At 38.9% G+C, this 26,179-nt stretch overlaps 1 protein-coding gene across 1 annotated transcript in view; it reads right to left on the reverse strand.

Annotated features, from left to right (window-relative positions):
* The window catches only part of bcl3 (BCL3 transcription coactivator), a 101,273-nt gene that overhangs the window by 71,069 nt on the left and 4,025 nt on the right, over positions 1-26,179 (reverse strand). The window contains exon 2 of the mRNA XM_028822996.2: positions 11,916-12,081. Within this exon, the coding sequence (XP_028678829.1) occupies positions 11,916-12,081 (166 nt within the window). The remainder of the gene's footprint in view (positions 1-11,915; positions 12,082-26,179) is intronic.

Below are 26,179 nucleotides of genomic sequence, written 5' to 3' on the forward strand. Positions count from 1 at the left end.
TATCTATCTATCTATCTATCTATCTATCTATCTATCTATCTATCTATCTATCTATCTATCTATCTGTCTACATCTCAAGTTAATCATACAGTAAAATGGAGGAATTTCAAAAGCTTGTTCCTGGTGGGAACTTTGACTGTTAAGATTCTTATTGGTGTTATTATAGTTTTATGCTTCACTAGGATTCTGGCTTTTGCTCAGTAGACATTTTAAGAGCCCTCAATGTTTCATGAGACAGTGAATGCTTGCTAGCTCTTGTGGGGTTTGATTGACCCCCCCCCCCCCCCCCCCTCCAACTTCTGTACCATTGGAGATGCTTGTCTGAGGAAACATTATCCAGTCCTGTGAAGATTAATATATATATATATATATATATATATATATATATATATATATATATATATATATATATATATATATATACTGTATATACAGAGAGAGAGAGAGAGAGAGTCTTAAACTGTAATTTGCTGCCAGAAAATTACACATTGTTATTAAAAGCAATTGAATCTGTTGTGAACAATTGATGACAGAAAAAACTGTGAAGAGAGACAGGCTTCCTGAATAACCAGCATTGCGCAGCTGGCCTGACAACATACTTCAGTCAGAGGAAAAGCCATTCCAGGTCAGTCGTCATATCAGCTGCTGTGAGGCTGTCTTCATTGAAGGAAATCATTTCAAAGAAGCTTGGCCTCTGTAGTGTTTTATAAAAAAATTTCTTGGGACTTACACATCTAAGACAAACCTACAAGATCAACCCAGAAGAGAGAGCGTGTGTTTTATTTTTAATTTACTTTGGATACCTATCCATTTATTCATTGTCCAGTCTTGCTTAATCCAGCTATTAGTTCACAATGGGACAGAGTCTATCCTGGGGCATTTCCAATAAAAACAGATAAATTAACAAGTAATGAAACTCCACGTATTGTAAACAGAGGATGGTTTTACATAACTCTTAGTTGTTTACCACAGAAGTATTTGAGAAAGGAAATACTCTGATGTAACTATAATGTGTCACATAAAGTTTGCTATGTCACTCCCAAGCTCCAACTGTTCTTTGTATCATTCAGCCTTAACTTTGACCCTCAGCCTCACCCATGCTTTCTTCCACTTCACATTAGCTGCTTTTTGCCTCACCCGCCTTGGCCTCCTCCAATTACACGGGTTTCCTTACCTCATTTAACCCAACTTGCCTCACCCAGCTTCCCTCTGCCTCAATTACATTTCCTGTACATTGCTCAGTCCATCTCACCTCAGTCAGCACCACTTACGCCTCAGCCACGCACTTCCTGCCTTTTCCAGCTCTATCCTAGTCAGCCTCCTCTTGACCACCTAAGTGCCCTTTGCTCCATGCAGTCCTTCTTCTGCTTGGCTCGGCTGCTGTCTGCCTCACCCACATTAACTTGGCTACTTCACGCCACGCCAGTTTGTTTAAAATTGTCAGCCATAAATGTCACTTTCGAACATCTTACACCTGAAACATGCTTCATAACAGAGTTGGGATTCCCACAGATGTGATCACCAAAATTGCCCAATGCTGTCCACTCCATTACTGTATGTGATACCGGCTTTTAGTTTCAGATACAAACATTTCAGGAAGCAGTTGAAATGTCAAAGAAGCAGCTAGCAAAGTGACATAGTAAGGAACATGAGATGAATATACAGTAAATGCTGCCAGCCTGTTTCTTGACACCACACACTAGCTACAATGCCAAGCTGGTCTGCATTTTGGAAATGGTTGGGGCATCATTTACAGCAATTCTCATCTTTGGATGACTCATAACTAAAACATGCTTCCTGGTAGTTAGAAAAGATGGCTGGGAGGCAGAGATGTACAGGCACTGATTTATCACACAACAGTGGAACACACTGACTTATGGAGATGTCAAGACGATAGTTGCACTTGGATGATTTAATGCCCATTGTTGAGTGTTCAGCTCTGAGCAATTTCAAATACATCCGTAATAACTCCTGAGACATGCCGGAGTAGAAATGGGTGATGACCAGTATAATTATATATATATATATATATATATATATATATATATATATATATATATATATATATATATATATATATATATATATATATATAATACAAATATAAAATCTATCATCTTTCTGTCTTATGTTTTGCATTTATTGATCTTTTTGTGTTTGTGTTGCATGTACGTTTCTTTTTTCACTTTGCCATATTTGTAGTAATTTACAGCACATTGGGATGATATAAGTAGGAGTGCTATATAAAAACGAATGAATTGAACGAACCTGGGGCAGGCCACTACTGCTGTTTCAGTCACTATCTGGGTAGAGTGTATGTGTTATGAATGTCGCTATTAAAATTATATTCTGAACTACTCTTCTCTTATTTACATTTTTTAGTTGTGGAACTGGTACTTTTTCTATTAAGTATCTTTGGACTGATATTCTGGGAGTATATACCATCTCTAGATTTCTAAGAAAAGATGTATTTTATTTTCTGTTATGTATCTTATTTATAGTGCCACTTTTTTGTTTTTCAATGTGCACCACTATTTTATGAAAAGTTGTCAAGATGTTTGGATTTAAAAAAAACAAAAAAAGCAAAAAACCTTTGCAACATGTCAGGATACTTAATTCTGATCATCTGGTTTCAATTTTCCTTCATGTCCTTTTCTACTACGAGTTTGCTGAGCGATTTTTCTTATTTAGTTATTTTTGATCTCTCTGTCCTCCCAGTAACAACTTTAGCTTTGATCTTTGACCTGCTTTAATTTTCTTGATTTCAAACGTCCCTTCATTTGTCTTGTTTGGCTGAGCAAGGAGGTTGAAGATAATCAGGAAACAGCACAATATATAATATATGCTTTATTATCTCTTTTTTATCTTTAAACTTTCTAGATTTTACTAAATGGACATTTCACTTCCTTTTTTCCTTGAATTTCTTTGTTATTTTGTAGACTTGTAATGCCCTAAAGAAGTGGAATCCTTCCTCAAAAAGTTTCGGCAATTGGATATTGACAGATTTTATTAAGAACAATGCCATATCCCAGACTTCAAACACCAGTTATACCCTATTGAAGCTCTCATTTGTTTCCATATTTCATTCTTAAGACTTCTTGATGTCCTAGTGGTAAAGAATTATATATTTTTTTCATTATTTCATTTCCTTCAGTATATATGTCTTCATGTATGTTTATTTTGTTGTCAATGTTTTGCTATCCTTCTCCTTGCATAAATTTTGTTCCTTACATAAGTTACCGGATCTCTTCTTTTCATTCCACGTGTATTCAATTTTGTTGTTTATATATCTGCTATTTTGTGTTAATATCTCACAGTTTGTTTTAATTATCTTGTATAATTAGCTGCTCAATATTATGGTCAATTTTACTAGATCATATAGACTCTGTCTTATATGAATTATTTGTAATTAACTTTTGTACGTGTAATTAATTTGCTTCAATACACTTTTTCAAATGTTCTAATTCTTGGCTAATAGCTCTATTTCGTGATGATCACAGCTGCTTTCTAAGTATATCGTTTCTTCTCTTTTGTCCATTTTTCTTTTTCATTTATTTTGAACATATACCATATATTTTGCTGCTTCCTGCTTATCTTCTGAATCTTTGTTGTGTTTTTTGAGCTACTGAACACAAGCAGGTAATATTTTTTACTTATGGACGGATTATACTGTCATCTCATTTGGCGCAGCCATAACAGAACGTATTCTCACTATCTCTATATGGACTTATTTGTCACATACACCACATGTCAAAGCTGTGCATATTGAGTGACATGATGACCCTAAATTACTCAGATATGAGTAAGTGTGAGTGGGTGCGTGAGTGTGCCCTACAATGTGCCACATGTGTAAGACGATTCAGACAAGGTATACAGAAGATAGATGAACTGAACTGAAACGCACCTTTTAAAAATAAATTGCCATATCACTTTCAAGCATGTTTAATGCAATTTAGGGTTGCAAGAGGTAGGATACTATCCCAGCCATATAGGGTGCAAGGCAGGAACCAAGCTTGAATGTGGTCAGAGTCCATTGCAAGGCACACATATACACATGCACACTTGCACACTCTCAAATAGAGCCAATTAAAAATCACCATTAGCTTATCATATCTTTTTGTAGTTAAGAGAATAGTATTTAACCCTAATAAGAAATTATTAAATAATAGTTTATAAACACAATAGTTAAACTTTCATTCACTTTCCAGAAACACCATATGAAGGAAGAGCACCTGCTAAAATGTGTCAGAAGCTGTCATTATGAAAATAACACAGCACACATCAGTTCTAAGGTCATCTTCCGAAATCAGCATTATTAAATTGTTATTTGAATTATCATGTGCCCTGTAGCTTTCACATGCAAGCAGAACTTAAACCACATCAAGGATAAGCTAGAAAAACAGCGTGACAACGACCTAAAACGGGGTGGTGGATATACAATAGGAGATGAGGCTGTGGTGGAAGGAAGTTAAAGAACAAATGGCGAGGTTTTCTTGTGAATCATGTTGTCAATTTAAAAACTCTGCTCACACCTCCCCTTTCAGTGACCTTCCCGAAAGTGGAGCCACAGCACAGCCTTGACAGGATAAGCCATCTACGTCAAACCTCGGGTCCCTGACAGGCGGCTTTGAGTATGCAGTCCTACGGTCTGTACCAAGGGCCAACCCCTTCTCCCCCTTCTCTCACTTTACCAGACTTCACAAAAACATTCTGCTGAGATCCTATCAGCACAGACAGGATATGTGAGGGTACACTCTGCCTCACACACAACATTGTGGTGCTCATTTACAGAGACATGAATATTAAGGACCAATTTAGATATTTCAGGCTTCTACAGTGACTGACATGAGCTGCAAGAAAGGTTTTTTAGGAAATGATGCTGAAAGTTCAATCCAATGTAAGGTGGGCCAAAGCCCATCTTGGCAGAATTTTGAGAAACAAAGGAAACATCTCTTCCATGACACAGGATCCACTCTCACACACTCAAAAATCAGACTTACACAGGACAATTTAACCTAAAATAATGCTTTTTGGAATGTGGGAGGGGAAACAGGAACATCCAGAATTTAGATGTGTTAGAGGTACAGTTGTCACCATTGAGTCAGTCACAGAAGATGTTCTGTGCCAACTTTAAAAAGTTACAGTTTGTAAAAGGGTGTCATAATGACATAACGATTAGCCTCAAAAACCCAGCATCCTGGAAACAAATCTCATGCCTAGTTGCTGTGTGTGTTGATTTTTCACAACTTCCTTATTTGTGGATTTTCCTCCCACATTCCAAAAGATGTGAAGGTTAGACTAATTCCAAATTGTCCTTGCTATGGGTGCGTGCGTAGGTGGACTCTTACATGGATGAACACACACTGCTCACAGTTCTTTGCCCCCACTGCCTCCAGGATAGGTCTCTTTCATTTTACAATAAAGTAGGTTCATCAAATTTGAGAATGCTATTCATGCATTTGTAAAACCAATTCAGAAGGTGTTTGTCTTAAAAAGACCATCCTTTTTATGAATCTGCATTTTCTACTAATACGATTTTGAGCTATCCTTCACTTGACACACTACAAATGTCTCTTATTCCTGCAGTTTCATTTTGGCTCAGTGTGCAGCACTTCCCCTGGTCCAGGCTTTGGTCTTACAACTCTTTAGTGGTGGGAGAACCAGCATGTGCTACCACGCCACTGTAGATGATTCAAAAAGAAGTGATAAATCTTGTGTTCAGCTAGCTGAGTATGTCGCTCTCCTTTTCAGGTCACTCCACTGGCTCCCTGTAGCAACATGATTTAAGTTCAAATCCTTGATGCTGGTCTACAGAGTAGTCAATGCGTCACCAGCTCGTGATGAACAAAACAGAGTTTCATTTTGCATACAGCTTTGTTTTGCATGTGATTTAGCAATGGCAAAACACACTATAAAGAAATTTTGTATTTTTTTTTCATCTTTCTGGGGTGGAACGTATGGAGTAATGTTCCATAAGGGACATTCCACAGTAAAAACCATTCTCTGATTCCTCGGCCGCCCTCCAGTTCAGCTCGGAATTTCCATAGTTCCTTCCATGCAGCTCAACGCAATATCATCTTATTGTCTGCCTGCACATTTGCATCACCTGTAATGTCTCAGGCTACTCAATGAAGGCCAGAGGTAACACCATCTGTGCTCCATTTCCCTAACTCCATAAGCCTATCGCTTGTGCCCAGGTCTATGGATTTTAACACTCTTTAGCCATGCTACTCTTTTCTATGGTCTGCACCATAATAAACTACATTATGTTTTTGGATAACGGAAAACAGGTTGCAAGTTAAAATTGAAAGCAGTGTCTGGCTATTTTGCAAAGTCTAGTACAGATGTGCATACAGGAGGTAATATGACCAGGCATGAGCCCCTAATTGTCCTTTGGACTTCCCCAGAGCTTTTCCTTTGCAATTGTTATTTTTTTTTCTTTTAGTGTAATAGCAGCTGAGCTGAGATGGAACCCACATCCTTCCTCTCCGTGGTACTTTATTCTAACCACTGAGCCACTGATACCACACCCACTGGCTTAAGTTAATTACAGTTTTATCGCTCTTCAATGTATGTGCAAAAATAATTTCTAGTAAGGTTGAAAATAATCAGGAAATGTTAAGGTAACAAAGATAAAGGATCAGATAACTCAAGTTTGAACTATTATGAACAAAAGAGTTCATTTCCCCCGTCACTGGTAATTTTTGTTTACCCATATACCTTTGTTGATAACTCTGTACAGGGTAAAATCATTTGCTACAGACAAAACAAATAATATTGGTATCGTAGTCGGTTTCTCATCTGGCCTTTATAACTTTGCGCCATGTTGTCACAGTGTCCGTTAATTCTAATAATAAGTTGGGTAATTCTGAAGCTCACTGAAGCAGAACTCCCGATTGTGACATATGCTGTTGAAGGCTTGTACAAGTTAGGGCTGACTGCTTCATAATACCCCATGCTCAGGATGTTGACTCTTATGGGAGCAGCCGACTCTTTGAGTGGGAGTTTTGAACTTCTTTTCTAGAGAATCAACAGGAAGAAGTGCACTCCTGCTTGTATGCCAAGTACCCATTGCCTTCAGACAATTCAGCTTCATGGTTAATGTGTACGTGGCAGAATGAAACTTGGGTTTTTGATATGAAAACAAGCTCTGATGAGCATCACCACTGTTACTTTGTGATACTGACCCTGTACAGCATCTTATGACTGTAAAAAATAGTCATGTGCTAAACCTTCTATTGGAAAGCACAATGTGACAGCTGTGCCCAATTTGTCCTGGAGGGGCAGCCATGTCATTTTGATGATGGCTCAAAGACTTAAATGCCCCTCGATGCAGGTCATGGCATGGAATGGGGTCAGATGTAGGCAGTGTTGAATGTCTGAATGTCCGAATCCAACCCTGCCTACATCTGACCCCGACCCATCCTGCATCCAGCAGTGAGGACCCCCTCCAAACACTAGGTGCATACCGAACATATCAAATTTAATCTTCCATTCTGGGAGCAGGGGAAGGAGTTTTTCAATGAGTGCTGCTGCCTTACATCTTAGGGGTATTAAGTTTGGAACCAGACCTGGACGGTCTTTATAGAGGCTGCATGCTACCTTTGTGGCTATGCTAGTTTTCATAGTGGTTTTCTCCAACAAACCAAGGGCATTTGGTTAGGTGACTCTAAATTGGGTCTGTGTTTTTTTCTGTGAGTGATATCCACTGGTAATCTTGCCTTGTGCTTGATGCTGCTAGAATAGGCTCCAGCATTTAAGTTGCAATGAAAGAGTTAAAAATATAGATTGATATTCCACACCTCAGACCTGGAAGTGCTAAATTTCTTATAGCAATAGCAGTAGCAGTAGTCCAGTGCCTATGAAAGTCATTCACCCCCTGGTATGTTTTCACAATTTATTGCTGTAAAACATTGAATTAGTGTGGATTTGGCCTGGCTTTTAGCCAGGATAATTTAAGTTGGCCAAAAGTGGGTGATAAACTATTTTGTGCTTTATATTAATTATCAATTTACACCACTTTGCTGGGATCTGCTGTCTCTTTGACATTAAAGAGACAATTTCAGTTGATCAATGTCAAAAAAGAAAAGTTAAAATCCATGAGATTCAAAGTTGCACAGCAATAATATATGAAAACTTTCACGAGGGTGAACATTTTCACAGACACTGCAGTAGTAGGACTGTCCCATGTATAAAGTACAGCAAGGTCTGACGAACATGTAAAATGTCACCTCTCTCCGGTACCATGAATGACAGGAATGTATTAAGAGACATAACAATTCCATACATGCTAGCTCTCTTTTATTACTAGTGATAGTAGAAGTTATATTGTTATGTGTACAGAGTACAGTGAAATTATGGACAGAAGATGGAAATTAAACTGTTTTTAAAAGATGAAGTATCATTGCATTTATCAGCTTTCTCTACACCATCCTCTCCCTAAACAATTGTGTATCTTATATATAAACATCTACGCGTGGAAATATGTGTGTGTGTGTGTCTGTCCGGCCTGGAAGTGCGACGCTACAGCATGAAATTCAAAGATCCGGCAAGGTGGCCCCAAGTTAATGAGTCCGGAAGAAGAAAGAAGAACAAGACTACAGCATGAAGCTGAAAGAAAGCGACTCTGTCACCAAAGTGAAACCACAGAGGAAAGACAAACGAGACAGAAATTCGCTTAGCCACAGATAGACAAGGGGGACCGAGCACTTCTGCAAAACGAAACCACCGACTCTGAATTTCAACTTTTTTTCGGATGATTTCAAACAGCACGGGCTTGCACAGCTAGTGTATTATATTAAAAGATCGAGCTTGTAATTCACTTATACTACTTTCTGAATTTATGACAACAATGAAGACTTAAGGACATGTCTTACTTCTAAAGACTCAGAGAATTGAACCTGTTTAGTCTCAAGCAGAAGAGACTGCATGGGGACCTAATCCTGGTCTTCACAATTCTCAAGGGATTTGATAAAGGACACCCACACAAATCCTTTGGATTAAAAGTTGAATCACGTACTTGAGGATGCCAGTGGAAATTAAAGGGAAGTGCATTTAGGACTGAAGCCAGGAAGCATTTCTTTACGCAATAAGTTGTGGGAACCAGGAACAAACTACAGAGACATGAAGCTGAAGTAGAAACCCTGAGGACCTTTAAGATGATGAGATACTGGGACAGTTTAGCTAGTAGTTAAAAAACAGGCTTGATGGACTGAATTGTTGCCATTCATTTGTCAAATTTCTTATGTTCTGATGTTCTATGACCAACAGTAACAGATGTTTCTGGATACTGTTGTTAATTGTTTTTCTCGCGGTACTTTGTTCTTCCTCACGCTCCTTAAAGTAATATGTATCTGAAAAAGCTGATGATGTAGATATAACTGAGCATAGGTGTGAGTAGAGCATGTCTTGCAGGGGACTGGCACCCCACGTTGGGTTAACAGAGACCTCTGAAAGGTGCAGGGTGCACACAAGGGAAGCGATTCTTTCCTGTTTTGCTGTGTGACACAGACATTTTTTATTGTCTTTGCTAAAATGCTGATGGAAGTACAAACCCTGACCAGAAAGAAGTGAAGCATGATAACTTGCTGTGACTGTACCATAAAACATGTAAAGTTGGGTAAATATCTCAAATATTATGTGTGTGTGTGTGTGTGAATGAGTCACTGAAGCCTCAAAAGGATTTCTGTCATTGGAAAAGCATGATAGGACAGTTTTAAATGTAGTTTAAAGGACACATGTAATTCAAAATGATTAAAAACTATAAACATACAAATGTGGTGACATGGTAGTGCAATGGGTAAAGGGGCTGCTGCTTCATGTATCCAGTGTTCAGAATTTCGATCCCCTGTATGAGTGTAATTTGCATGTTCTCTCTGTGTTTGAACAATATTTTCTTCAGCTACTCCAGTTTTTTCTCACTTGGCATAGACATGCATGTTTGGTAAATTGGCGACTCTAAATTTGCTCCTATGAGTGTGTACAATGGAACTGGTGTTTTGTCCAGGGTTGTTCGCTGTCTTATACCCAGTGCTGCTATGGTAGGCTCTGGTCCCTCCTATGACCTTAAATTAGATTAAGTAAGTTTGAGAATGCTATATTAAAAATGGCACTCACATACCCTTATTTGCCACAACTGAGCTCTGTGCATTGCTGGCAACCCTATCTCCTTTCTGCCATGCCTCAGGGTATTCTGACTCTTATGGCTACTAACCATCCAGTCACCAAGGACCATTTATAATATTCCTTCTTCCTGTTTTTTGTTCTGTTTACAACTCCGATCTGCTCTTGTGTACCACTATTCTCTCCACTCCCTTCCCATTCTCTTCTGACCATAACTTCTTTTTTTTCTCTTTCCCCCACAATGCAGCTGTTGGCTGTCCTCTATGTAATTCTTTGTCGGGGCATCCTACAGGTCCTTACCTATAATTTCAAACTGGCAGTGTGACCTTTTCTGGGTCCCCTCTATCTGATTCAAATCATTTTTTTTTAAATATTTATTCAGCATACTCAGTTTAAATATATCCATCGTTTATATTTTAATCCCCATGTAAGTGCTATGCCCTGGGTCTGTCTGGTGATCCTAAAACATTGATATTTGTACAATGAAAGTTCTTGGTACAGTTTATCCAGATTCTGAGATTGCTTTCTGGTCTGCTATTCCCAACCTTCTGCCCTCCGTTCATTTTCCTAATATTCCTCTAGTACCTCTAATATTCCATTTGTTAAACCTTTCTTCTCTTCCTATCACTGTTATCCAGCAGAAGTTATTCTCTTTAGGAGTGATTACAGCAAAAACAGTGTTAGCATCTCACTAGAAATACCCTGACTCTCTGTGCTTTACCGTTCTGAAATCTTCTTTTTATAATTTACTCTTACTCTTACTTGAACTCTCCAAAGCACGGATCAATGGGTCATCTGTCCCCACTAATGAAAGGTGGGAGTCAGCAGTGAAGCTCATTCAAGATCAGATGAAGAGTACTCAGTTGTACTGACCTTACTCTTAAAATCTAATTTGTCCATTTCAATCTATCCTTTCTTTTTCTTTCTTATAGCGACTGTTCGCTGATGGTGTCCCTCTCTTTGGGTTGCTCAGGCAATCTCAATCTACATGATTTGTTTTTTTACAGGACTGGACTGATTTGGGTGAATGCCGACTGGGAAGTGTTTGCAATTTTGTTTGTTTTCATTTTGTATCAAAAAATATGCTGTTTGGTCAATTTATGTATTTGATATTACAATGCTAATAAAACTGATCACAAAACAAATTACAAATATAACCAAGGGCACAATAAATACCCTGCTTTTTAACCTTTAAGATAAATGCATCTCTTACTTATAAAGTAGGTGGATGATGTATGGGGAAATTGAGAAAATGGAGAATTCAGCTTTCCATATTTGGCAGCAGAAGAATATTAGGACTTTTTCCAAGAATGGATGCCATCAGGATATTCAGTGTCTTGAAAATGTCAACTACAGGAAAAACCAAGCTGCATAGTGAAAAGTGTTTTTTTATTGTAACTGATGTAATGGAAATGTACTAAACAGCTATGCGACTCACATTAATTGTATTCAGGACATGGCTGCTCCGGCATCTTCAAAGCTCACTTGTTTGCCACCTGAACTCACTTCCCTAATGAGTTGAAGCAAACTGCAATGCCCTTCTCCAACACTCTAGTTCAGTAAGGTGAAAGGAGCGAAGGCTGAAATTCATTACCTTTTCTTATCATGAAGTGCTCCTTCTACCTAGATGTTTAGTCAGCACTACTCAAGTCCTGTTTATCTAGAGTTTTCGCTTTATTCACACCCCTAAGGCAATAATGTTAATAACGAAAAAGTGAAATAAATAGTAATCTTAACAAAAGCAAGTAAATCCTCTCCCAATCCCATTAGTAAGAAAGTAAAATGTCACCTACGTGTCACCATCTTCATCTTGCTTGGTTGCCATTGCAATGTCTGAAGCCTGCTTGTTTTCCATGGCATACACTGGAGGGAAATGTGATGACAGTATAGGAATCAGGACGCTGTGCACAGGATTGAATAAGGGCCTGCCAGGCAAAGGGTGGTTGGGATGTGTTATTGCTGTAAGACAAAGTGGGGTGAGTATTAGGATTAATAACCAAGGCTGGTGTCAAACATAAATTAATCTCTGCAGGGTTAGAGTAGAGATGAGGCTCCATTACAGGAAGGATCCAGCAATCAGACAGACAGACACCCAGGCGACTCGGTTTAATCATTCACAAGTGTCATAATAACAAAACTGGGAGTTTCTGGTAGAGCTTTTGCTTTCACTATCCCATAATGAAAGAGAGAAAACAAAAGATCTGTAGGTTACCAGAAGGGCGCCAACTACCAATGGAAAAGTTGTTATCTCTCACGAGACTGAGTCATGGAAAGATATAGCAAACTGGGGTCAGAAATCATTCTGAGGCACGATAAAATGTCCATGGCGGCTGATGTGCCGTGTCAGGAACTGGACTGCAGGTTATATACTCTCTAAACAAGCACAGGTACAAGTAGAACCAGAGTGCAGCCATTTCAGGCACAAGTAGCAAGCATTCTTAGCAGCGGTTACGATTAGAGTCATGAGGTGCTGATTTGTTTTGTCTTATTGAGAGCCAAGAAGTTCAATTCATTTCATTTTATTTTTGTGTAGTGCTCTTCATTGGGTACAGACTTAGAGAGCTGTGACAAGTTCTTAGATAAAATGCAAGTATAAACTTTATAAACTGCCAATTACATAAAGAGGACACATAGATTCAGAGTTTTGTTTAAGTAAGGAAAGGAAAACAAAATAGTTGGAAACAGATTAACAAAAAGGGAGCTTAGGAAAATCTCTCCATTAATTGTCGAACTTCAGTCAGCAGCATCCCTGGAGGAAATAAACCTCTGTGGAGTCCATTGTCAATTGTAAGAGAAAAACTCAAAAGACAACTTCAGACACAGTCACAGTCCTGGAAACGTCGGACAACTGGCTGTCCACCACCCCTGGGCATTCTGCAGCGGAGTCTGTGTTGAGCCATCCAATCTGATTGTAGAATCTTTTCAGATAGTTGCAGTTTCTCGTTATTTGCACCCAACTTTAATTAATGTCTATCAGAGGATACACTTGCACACATCCTCATTTCCTATTGTATTCACATCCATTAATTTTCTTAAGCAGCTAACACATTGGAGCATCACTAAAATCCAGTATCAGTATGTCAGAGGGCACACTCATGTCCAAATGCATTTTCACTTACTCTAGATCCATTTTTATATAACAATTTTATATAATAATTTTTTTAATGAACACATTCTATATTTTTGCACATCCTCTCTTATGCCCGTTTTATAATTCTTATTATTCCTTTTTTGATTGCCTATGTCACTTTAATGGTGTGGGATATGGCCAGCCATTCATCCCGGCCAATACCCCAGACCACCAGATGGAGCCCTCCCTGCAGCATGGAGGTGCCCCGAATGCCAGCAGGGAATCATGGACAAAGGAGTTTCTATTCACAACCCTGCTGGATACCGTGGGGGCCACCAGAGGATGCTACAGGGAGGCTCAAGGACTTGTATTTTCCCTATAACCCGGAAGTACGTCTTAGTCACAGCGACAGAGGAAATTAAGTACTTCCGGGATTAAGAAGGAGAGTTTTCACCTAACCCGGAAGTGCTGGATAATCACATGGACTGAGAGATCAGAAGCACGTCCGGGTCAAGGACTATAAAGGACTGTGGGAAATTCCAGATGGGCAAGCTGAGTGAGGAGGAAGGGTGGCAACGCATCTGGGAGTGGAGGATTAATTATTGATTGATTTATTGTATTGTTTAATTATTGAGTATTGTGGAGTGGAGGGTGCTTTGTGCACAATATTATTATAATAAAAATAATAATTGGACTTTTATCTGGTGTCTGGCATCTAATCTGAGGGTTCAAGGAAGCGATAGTGCCCCCTATCTGTCACAATGGACAGTTAAGATCGACAGAGGGGGGATAGGGTTCCAGGTTGCTCTAGAGGTCTGTTTCTTCTGCACAAGAAGTAGCTAAACCAGAAAAAAATTATGACTCCAACTATGCTTCCCCTATGACCACCTACTTCATACCCAATCTATGCCTACCTGCCTGATATACTACATACAAGGGCAGGACTTTCACGCTTGCATGCACTTGATTATCTTTCACAACACTTTCCAATCTGAACCATATTATTTTAAGGCATGAGACACCATCTGGTTTGCATCACACATGCACCCTTTGCTCGATTTGCACCTCATTTTCACACATGCGTACACTACATTACTTGTCACAACACTGCCCTATCTTTTTTGCGCATGTGTTATTTTTTACGACAGACATCACCAGCTTGATTTACACTGCACTTGTAAATCATTTTTCTATTTTTATTAACACCTTAAAAGAATGCTTTTTCACCTGAAGAATTTACCCCTAGTCCAGGGGTGGGCAATGTCAGTCCTGGAGAGCCACAGTGGCTGCAGGTTTTCACTCCAACCCAATTGCTTAATTAGAAACTAATCCTTGCCAATCTCAGACTTTATTTAATTTTATGGCTTGTTAGTCTGCAATGTAAGGTTCTTATATCGTAGATTTTTTTCCTTTCCAAGGATATCATCAAAATGATTTGAAGCCTAAAACAGATCATTTTCACTCTGTCACATTTTCTAGTAAGTGTTTAAATAAATCAAACACTGCATGACGAACACACAGAGATGTAAATGGAAACAAGCTAGATGGTGAACTGCTGACTGCTTTGTCATTTACAGTACATCTCATTGCTAATAAGGAGCGATTAAAACAGTGAATGTAGCTCTTTAAGACTGAAATAAGCAATTAAGGGTGGGGAACCTTAGCAAGCCAGACCACTAAAATGAAGCATCAAAACGTCACTTAAACAATACGTGCTTCATCAGCAGTAATTGACTTCTCATTAAGAAACAAAAACCTGCAGCCACTGTGGCCCTTCAGGACCGACATTGCCCACCCCTGCTCCAGTCTAATGAAGGGAGAGCAAAGTGAAATGCGACGTGTGTCAGTCATCGTTATAATGATTTTTTCACCTTGTGATCTACATTTTTTTTTGCGTACAGCTTATTGATCAAAGAAAGGAGGTAAGGAATTTCATTTTCAGATGCGTTATAACCTTTGTAATCCAGTGGTCCAAAGGTAGAAGCTGCAGTATTTATCCATATTGAGATTAATGGACAAGTATCTCATTTTTTTCTTGAAAATCTATTAGCATTTGTTAGTATGTGTTCTAGTTAATTAAAATGTTCACAATATTTATCCTTAAGGAGTGAATTACATGCTAATAATTAAGCAAAACAAAGTAATTTAGGAATAGTTCAGATCGGGTAGTGCCACAAAGTGTAAGTGTAGCAAAGTATTTGGTGCAAATTCAGCTGGGGTACTGCTATGATCATGACATCATGCATGTGCAAATATGCTGTAAATTATTCATGTGCATGCGAAAGAGATCAGGCAGTTCTGTAAAGTGTTAGTCGAAGTATGTTTACAGGACGCAAGTGTGAAAGTCCTGTGGATACACCATAAATTATTCTTGCATGGCAAAAACGATCAGAAGGCACCTTAAAGTGAGATGGAGTTCCCTTACAGTGCACATATACAAAACCTACACATTTGTGTATGTGTGTTCGAGCAGCGCAAATCAGACAGGTAGTGCAGATCAGCTAACAACACCAAACTTTGAAATCCACAAAAGTATACAGCACCTACAGCACATCAGTCGTTGACTTCACAATGAGGTTAAAACATTATGTCAAAAATTACATGGTGACAGCACTGGTGCAGTCCCAAAGCTATTTTTTCACTTCTACTCACTACATCCATGCCATGTTTTCCATGTGGGAGCCCAACTCTCTGTGCTTTCTCAGCTTGCTATCTTTTATATATTACAGAGAGTCTGTACAGTTCCATCAGTGGACACACATAATCACCTTTTATTTTTAAGTAGCACACTTTCTATAAAAGGAGGCATGTTCACGCAGTGAGCCCTGCATGTCTGGGCTTTGCATGTTCTCTCAATATCGTTGTGAATTTTTCTCCTTATACTTCATTTCTCCTCCCGCATCATAAAGAGGTCTTTGTTCAGTAAATTTCCGATTCTGAATTGGCCCCAAGTCAGGGTGTGCCAGTGAGTGAGCCCTCCAATGCTCTGGTCCCCTGTCCAGGACTGGTTCTGTCGAAGTGCCCAGTGCTGCCAGGATACGCTTCGGCCTATTGTGACCAGTGTTGGGCAACATTATTTTAAAAGCAACTTTGTTACATTACTTATTACTTATGTTATATAGATAATTATAAAATGTGGTAGGTTACAAACAGGGCATTACTTATTAATAACTTTTTCTTCTTTTGTATAAAAAATTGCACATTTTGACTGGCCAGCATTTGCTTTCAAATCCTTTTTCTTCTTCTTCTTTTGGCTGCTCCCGTTATGGGTTGCCACAGTGGATCATCTTCTTCCATATCTTTCTGTCATCTGTATCTTGTTCTGTTACACCCATCACCTGCATGTCCTTTCTCACCACATCCATAAACCTTCTCTTAAGCCTTCCTCTTTTCCTCTTGCCTGGCAGCTCTATCCTTAGCATCCTTCTCCCAATATACCCAGCATCTCTCCTCTGCACATGTCCAAACCAACACAATCTCACCTCTCTGACTTTGTCTCCCAACCGCCCAACTTGAGCTGACCCCCTAATGTACTCATTTCTAATCCTGTCCATCCTCGTCACACCCAATGCAAATCTTAGCATCTTTAACTCTGCCACCTTGAGTTCCGTCTCCTGCTTTCTGGTCAGTTGCTTTCAAATCCTAATTCCAATAAATGAACCTTCATGAAACTGACCGGTAACACAGCCAAATCTGATTGTTTCCTTGTGTTTAGTTTTAGTCCTTCATGTGCAGTGAATAACTTCCATATCCCCTTTTTACATCCTCGACTTGAGCCACCCAATTATTCATGGTATGAGCTCTAGCCGCTGCACCACCCCATCACACTGTTTTAACATATCTGTCTTAACTAGCTGGCCTAAAACTAAGCTAACACTTCATTTATTGGTTTCTGTTACTGGATTGCATGCAGCACTCTCTTTTGTGACTGGCTATGTGATTGAGCTCTGCAAAGGACTGGCATATCATCCACCATGCTTGCTTCTTGCCTTACACCCAGTGCTGCTGTGACAATTATTGTCTCCCTATGACACTAAACTGAGTGTATTAAATTTCTCCCTCAACACGTGCATTATTAAATGTTTACTGATAACTTTTGTCCAGTTCTGTTCACTTGATTGCTATGCACATGCTAAACCTCTTCCTCTCTGGTTGTCAATACTGTACCTGTTTCTGTGCATGAATGACAGAGGCAGGCAATGTCTTGGTGAAAAAAGGCAAAACTTCTGCAAATGAATAATGAAGTGGTGGGAATAAGCTTCTCTAGTAATGCCATAAATGTTGATTTTTTTCTTTAAGTAATACAAGTATTATTACATCAATAAAAGAGTTGCATTAAATTTCTCTAATCTGACCATTCAATGCATGTTACTCTTAACATGTTACCTGCAACACTGAATTGGATGAAGTGACTTTAAAAATACCGTGGTATACTATGTGTGTTAAACTTCCCTTATTTTTCCATCCATCTTTCCCATCTCAGAAACTGTTTTGTCCACTTCCCAGTTTGGGAAGTCTGTGACTCTTCTAGTAGCCCTGTTCACAACTCTATAAACAGCGTGGACTCCAGTGATGTTGTCACTCATCCAAGGTGACCGACCCTCTTAGCATTCAACATTTCATTGTTAAAATGGTCATGGTTTTATAAAACCACTTCTCACTGTAAAAGTGATTGCTTATGACCAGAGTAGGTGGTCTGTCAATATTTCACAATTGCTTTAGATGGCAGCAGGTTGCTTATCTGACCTCAGAAACACTGCGCATGTTGGAGCGGGCCATTTCAGGGCCATTATGCATAAATCCATAAAGCAACTGACCACACTTGGTGGGTTTTAAAATGCAGATATAGGCAGAGATGTCAAGTTGAGTCCCACAAGCTGTGATACAACACCACCTTCACTACAGTGCCTCTAATCTATTGCCTTAAAATCTTTTCCGGCAGCTTCTACACCATAGAACTGAATGATTGAATGTTCTGAGAATGACCAGAGACAAAGAAAATATTTTGAGATTTAGGAATTCCCCTTGGCTCAACATGTATGATTTCTGAGACTTGTGATAAAAAAAAAGCTGATTACTGACCAGAAAGACTTGACCTGCGTCATTAGCTCTGTTCACAGGAAGAGCTTAAGCCATATGGTGTATGTGTGAGTTAATCACCATGTATTTCTCACTGATGTTGCACAAAATACTGAAATGTGCAAAACAACTGCTTGTTACACACTTCATACATCTTTATCAAATAAAGTGGTGATAAAAAATGGACACCTGTGCTTTCAAGAAGTAACATTTCCTGGTGAATGTCCTTTACAGAAAAGATAATACTGACCATCTTGCATGTAGACAGTCTTAAAATGGGGATGTGCATACTGGCGTGGGCAGTATCAAAGAAGCAACTATCCATTTGGAGTTTTCCTTTTTATAAAATGGCTTATTTTTAGCATTAGTTGGTGGAGACTTGTAGCCCATTCTTTTGGAAATTAGTGCAAAACCTCAACCCTTCATAGAATGCCAGTACACCACAGGTAATACATTCTCACCTTAGAGTATCACCAGCCAGCCTGACTTTATGGATTCGGACTGTGGGACTACCCTGGGAAAATCAGCAGAAATCCCAAAGTGTACTTAAACATTAAAGCTTTATCTAGAATTAAACTGTCAGCTTCCTGGATTTGAAGAGCACTGGCTGCCAGCAAGTCTGAGTACAGAGAGGAAGCAATGCATCACACGGTGCTTCTCCAACAATGACTAGTCTTTTGGGGTTTTATTTTGCTTCTTTTAATCTCAATTATTTTGCTTGTCATTGCATTAACACTGGAATGCTGAATGGTATTTGTTGTGGTTACACAGGACATCCATCCAGTTGCCCATTTCCTATGACTGATAATCCACTTCATGACCACAGAAGCAGGAGCCTGCCCCAGCTTTGTTGAGTGCAAGTCAGGAACAAATCTGGGCAGGGGATCAGTGTATTGCAGGCACACACACAGAAAGCCACACTCCTTCATACAGTGTGAATTCACCTCACACACATCACTGGTGTGGAGGCGGACAACCAGAAGACCCAGAGAAAAACCCACACAAGTATGATTGCACTTGGAGATTTACTGCTAATGTAAAGTGCCCTATAAATAAAATGCATTATTATTATTATTATTATTATTATTATTATTATTATTATTATTATTATTATTATTAGGACAATACACACTCCACATGCACAGTAAATAGGTTTGGAGCTTAAAGTTAGTTTCCTGGAACTGTGAGGCAGCAGCACTCATCACTGCACCACAGTGCTGCTCTAGGACATACGGGTGATGCCATATGAATATTACTAAAAGGCTATGTCACGTAACATGACTTCCAGTGATTTTCAGTTGTAGCTTTCACTTACATAATCTTAGCAGCTCAGGGCATGCTCCTTTAACTGGCCGTCATCTAGTCTGACATCTCCAGCATCTCCGTCTAACCAGTCTGTGACTGGCTTCCTCAAAAACAATCAATGGTAGGAGTGGGCTCTGTGTGTGCATGTGAGAGCTGACAACCAATGAGCCCTCACACAGATGTACAAAGCATGTAATGCAGCGACAAAGAATAAGAAACATGGGTGTTTGGAACAAGCCAGCAAAAAGTCTGATGTCCCATGTACCACAAAAGAACGAATGAAGGGGAAGAGATGAACTTTCCATACCCATAAACCCTTTGCATGTTATTTTCTGGCACAAAAAGGGCCATCCTTTCGATACTTTGGAAACATGAAGCTGTGCTGGGAAGTCATTATTCTATCATTTAATTTGGCATACAAATTATACAAATACATTTGGTCTACAAGTCTCATAATGTAAGAGCTAGGAAACTACACCAGCTACCAAGAAGAAATGGAGTGAAATACTCATTCATTTAGTAAAGCCATATAGACAAGTATGCCTAAGAAAACTGCATATTCAGTTTAACGGTGTTAGTCTTACTGAGGCAAAAGGCAACTGAATAAAATTTTAATTTACATAATTATTTCAATTTGGCTTAAACTTATGTTTTATACTGTATATATATATATATATATATATATATATATATATATATATATATATATATATATATATATATATATATATTGTCACACATGTGTGCTTAGGGACCACCTTCAACCCTCAAAGAGGTTCTGCTCCTGGATGACAGGAGGCACTGTTGCTGACCACTACTCCCCTTTAGCAGCAGCTCTGAGGAGCAAAACCAGGATGATTCCTGACCACACTGCAAAAAAATCAGTGTGAAAAAAATGAGAAAAAATAAATAAAAAACAAGAAAAAGGTATTAGAATCAAGCAAAATTATCTGCCAATATAGTGAGAAAGTTTAACTTGTTAACATGTTACATTTTCTAAAAATGAGATTATATATCTTACACATACAAATCTACTCAAGTCAGTTATTCTTAAAATAAAAAAACAAGATCTATTATTTCTTTTCAAGATTGTCTGGCTTGTTAAGATTTCATTTTTTGCAGTGCATGTCCCAACATTCACAAACCCCACTTCTACTGGGCTGATTGCTAAAAATCGGTCTCCTGAGAAGAAGATGATAATCAATCTGAGAGTCCCATTGGTGGAAGAAGGACTGATAGCATGTAAAAATAAAGAGAAACAGACAAGTTTAGCCAGTTTTCTTTTGTATATATAGTCTTTTGAGTTGCATTGGCTGGTATCCAGTTCCTGCTTCAGTGTCTGAGTCATATACATACATATATATACTATATATATATATATATATATATATACACTATATATACATATAACATCCGCCACTGTGCCCTCATTTCAGTTGCTAGAAGCAGATCATAGAATGGTTGAAATAGTTTACTGTCAAATAATGCAAAGAGTACGCGACACGTGTTTCGCCCTAATTCTATATATATATATATATATATATATATATATATATTATATATATATATATATATATATATATATATATATATATATATATTTATAGACCTGGAATTAGTGGGTACAGTTGTTTCAAAGAAAGCAATAAGTAATACACTCAACTGCCATGGCCTCTATGCACGCTCACGACAATATTTGCACAAGCCAATGAAATACTGGGAGAATATAGTCTGGTCAGATGAGACCAAAATTGAACTCTTTGGATGTCATTGCACACACCATGTTTGAAGGAGGAATGGCACTGCATATCACCACAGAAACACCACAAAATACCTGTAGACTTCATATACTTGAAGGTAGGATGAATGCAGAAATGTACCAGGACATTTTTGATAAGACATTTCAGCAAGACAATGATCCCAAACACACAGCCAAGGAAATTCTCAATTGGTTTCAGAGAAAGAAAATAAAGCTGCTAGAAAGGCCCAGTCAATCACCTGACTTGAATACAATTGAAAATCTATAGAAAGAATTGAAGATCAGAGTTCATAGAAGAGGTCTTAAGAACCTTCAAGATTTGAAGACAGTATATGTGGAAGAATGGGCCAAAATCACACCTGAGCAATCCATGTGACTAGTTTCTCCATACAGAAGGTACCTTGAAGCTGTCATTACCAACAAAGACTTTTCTGCTAAGTATTACATAAATTTCAGCCTGCATAATAATTTACTCTACTTTCAACGAAAAAAAAAAAAACTTTCATTTCCTAGGAACATCTGAGTACTGGGGTGTTTTCCGAACAAAGATTTTTAGTGAAGCAGTATTTAGCTGTATGAAATTAAATCAAATGTGATAAACTGTGCAAATATTTAGGCCCCCTTGTAATTTTGCGGATTTGAATGCATGTAACTGCTCAATGCTGATTACTTGCAACACCAAATTGGTTGGATTAGCTTGTTTAGCCTTGAACTTCATAGACAGGTGTGTCCAATCATGAGAAAAGGTATTTAGGGTGGTCAATTGCAAGTTGTGCTTTCCTTTTGAAGAGTGACAGCATTGGATCCTCAAAGCAACTCTCAAAAGATCTGAAAACAAAGATTGTTCAGTATCATGGTTTAGGGGAAGGCTACAAAAATCTGTCTCAGAGATACTGTCAGTTTCAACTGTAAGGAATGGAATCAGGAAATGGAAGGCCACAGGCACAGTTGCTGTTAAACCCACATCTGGAAGGCCAAGAAAAATACAGGAGCAACATATGGACAGGATTGTGAGAATGGTTGCAGACAACCCACAGATCACCTCCAAAGACCTGTAAGAACATCTTGCTGCAGATGGTGTATCTGTACATCGTTCTACAATTCAGCGTAATTTGCACAAAGAACATCTGTATAGCAGGGTGATGAGAAAGAAGCCCTTTCTGCACTCACGCCACAAACAGAGTCGCTTGTTGTATGCAAATGCTCATTTAGACAAGCCAGATTCATTGTGGAACAAAGTGCTTTGAACTGATGAGACAAAAAATGAGTTATTTGGTCATAACAAAAAGCGCTTTGCATGGTGGAAGAAGAACACCACATTCCAAGAAAAATACCTGCTACCTACTGTCAAATTTGGTGGAGGTTCCATCATGCTGTGGGGCTGTGTGGCTAGTTCAGGAACTGGGGCCTTTGTTAAAGTCGAGGATCGGATGAATTCAACCCAATATCAACAAATTCTTCAGGATAATGTTCAAGTATCAGTCACAAAGTTGAATTTACGCAGGGGTTGGATATTCCAACAAGACAGTGACCCAAAACACAGTTTGAAATCTACAAAGGCATTCATGCAGAGGGAGAAGTAAAATGATCTGGAATGGCCGTCACAGTCCCCTGACTTGAATATCATCGAAAATCTATGGGATGATTTGAAGCAGGCTCTCCATGCTCAGCAGCCATCAAATTTAACTGAACTGGAGAGATTTTGTATGGAAGAATGGTCAAAAACACCTCCATTCAGAATCCAGACACTCATTAAAGGCTATAGGAGGTGTCTAGAGGCTGTTATATTTACAAAATGAGGCTCAACTAAGTATTGATGTAATATCTCTGTTGGGGTGCCCAAATGTATGCAACTGTCTAATTTTGTTATGATGCATATTGCATATTTTCTGTTAATCCAATAAACTTAATGTCACTGCTGAAATATAACTGTTTCCATAAGGCATGTCATATATTAAAAGGAATGTTGCTACTTTAAAAGCTCAGCCAATGATAAACAAAAATCCAAAGAATTACTTTTTCATATGACCGTGTGTGTATATGTATATATATATATATTATATATATACAGTATATGTATATATATACAGTATATATATATATATATATATATATATACAGTATATAGTTGGTGATTTGAAGAACTAGTAAGAATAGTAACAATGTTCAACATTGTAAATTGCAGACATCTTGGGGTGGCATGGTGGCACAAAGTTTTGCTTTGCTCTTCTACAGCTTCAGGAATCTGGCTTCGGTCCCTGACTTGGTCAATGCCTGCTGCAATGAGAGGTGAAACTCGATTGATGTACTGACCAAGATGAACTGTGTTCCCTTTCCTAGATGGGACAAAATAATGGTTGGACAGGGGAAGACAGACTTCCAGGACTGTATGCTCACTTGATAGGCTAAGTGGCAGCATTTCTGGGCTGGTGCAATTGTAGCCAGTTGGGCAGTCCTACTGCATCCTGTAAGTGCCTCCAGGGTGAGCTGCAGCAATGACTGTCCCTACTTTGAGGGGCTTCAGTCTGAACAAGAAGTGCTCCCCTCATCCAATAACATACAGTGGTAAGTACTCCCAACTCTGGCATAAAAAGACCTCCTTATCTCATTTGGGGAGTTGGTATTGAGAGGAGGAAGACAACAACACCTGCTGGAGAAGATCAGGGAGAAACCAAGAGGAAGGAAAGATTTGTGACCTGTCTGTGTGTGTACTGAAGGTACAAAGTTCAAATAAAAGGATACCTGAACCTGTGACTTGTGTTTGCATAATTGTGTCGCACTTTTGGGGTCCTGAATATCCCTCTACTGGCCACACTGTTAAGAAAGTTCATGTCTGTTCTTTGTATTTTTACTTCTTGTAGTCCATATCTCTTTCCACATGCCAAGCAACTCAATGCTAGGGTAATTAGTGTCTCTGTATATATTAATATGTTTGTGAACATATAAAGTGGGGGGTTTAGGACTTACTGGCTACATGTTTAGTGCAGGAGTGTGTGTTTGAGGGTGTCCTTCAACTACTCTTTTTCCAATGTGGGACCTTGCCTTGGGTTTTGTGATACCTCTCATGATTCTAAATTTGTATTAGCCATATTAGAAAATGTTGTATAATTTTATTACTAGCTAGCCACACAACTTGTTGAAGATGGGTAATACAGATACAAATATTTGCTCTCTGCTGCCCTAAGTGTACCTTCAGCACCTTTCCTGGGTATCCACGTGTGTCTGAATCTCTTTTGACTGGCACTCACTCACTCACTTGAGTTTGTTAAAGTAAAGCCTGCTTCTCAGACTCTCATTATTTTCAAGGAGCCCTTCTTGCCTCCAGTCTGCTTTTCTACTTGCTGTCTTTGAAGGCACCACTCTCAGCTTGCTTCCTACGCTTTAACCTCTCCTCGTGTGTCTCACACTTGCACTTCCTCTTTTAACTGCATCACCAAAGCCAAACTGAACAACACACAGACACACACACAAACCACACATACATGCACACACACATAGACCTTACTGTTTTATTATAAAGTAAATTGTAACAGTTCATGATGAGCTTCTAAGTAGAAGCATGCCATATAACAACAAACTGATTGGAATTGTAATGTTCTTTATAATCCTAGACACCACAAAATACTGAGAATGTAAGGTTTGTCCTAATGCCAGTCACTAGTGCATCTCCTCACAGGTGGCACAGTGGTAGTGCTGCTGCTTTGCAGTAAGGAGACTGTGGAAGATTGTGGGTTCGCTTCCCGGTTCCTCCCTGTGTGGATAGCGCTTTGAGTATTGAGAAAAGCGCTATATAAATGTAATGAATTATTATTATTATTATTATTATCTGCAAGAATGTGCAGATTCAATAGAAAATGTAGTGAGTACTTCTTCAGCTGGCCACCATTCTTCAATCGCATGTAAAAAGCTCTTTATAACAGGCAGTCATGCATGAGCACTACAGAAGTGTGCTGGTGGCTCTGCGCAGGAGTTTAAGTCAAGGACAGGTTTGGATAAAACACAGTTACTCTTTTCCTCTTCCAATCCTAGAATGAAGAAGGAGCCAGCAGAAGAGCACTGACTTCACTTCTGGGTCATCTCACAAGTCACACCCCTTCTAGTCACTTCCCTATATAAGAAATAAGATGGCCGGATAGTGGAGATCATAATCAGACCCATATCTGCTGGAGCCACACTAGCCTACAGAAACCCGTCTTCCTTATTTTGAAGACCATAAGGAAAGAATTATATCAGTTTCAAGCTTTTAATTTGAGTTTAACCATTTGTAGCCTTGTTACTATTAAATGGGGATCTCCAGGGGATGCCAGCTCTTCATCTTGTCTATCCACACATGCTTACACCAAGCTACCTAAGGGACTGATAGCAAAATGTTAACCAGCCTTCACAAGGAGAAAGAAAACAATCGACTAGACTGTGATCAGTGTGTATGGCGGGCATGTAGCATACTTATGACAGGCTTCCTTCTGTAAAATAGAGTTTGTATCATAAAATGTTTGACTAACTGTATTACAGGTCCTGGTAAAGCAGCATGATGTGTTGGACTTATTAACATATGCTGTCCCTGCAGGATGTATAGTTCAGGGTCTCTCTATCTACGCATGTAGCACCAATCAGAGTAAGCCATGCCTTTAATTTAATTAGCATTATAGCTATAATCATTTCCCCTTGCTACTTAGTGTCCCTCTAGACAATCTGCCAACACTGAAGAAGCTTAACATATATAAAATTGATTTTTGTAGAACTGCACCTGTTTGTAACTAGCCATCAATAAGCCAACATGACACATGGCTCCATGTGACCCAGATGACATAAAACATTTTTCCAATCTGAAATGCCCCTTTTGC

Source organism: Erpetoichthys calabaricus, chromosome 17, assembly GCF_900747795.2.
Source record: "Erpetoichthys calabaricus chromosome 17, fErpCal1.3, whole genome shotgun sequence".
NCBI classification, from domain to species: Eukaryota; Metazoa; Chordata; class Cladistia; order Polypteriformes; family Polypteridae; genus Erpetoichthys; species Erpetoichthys calabaricus.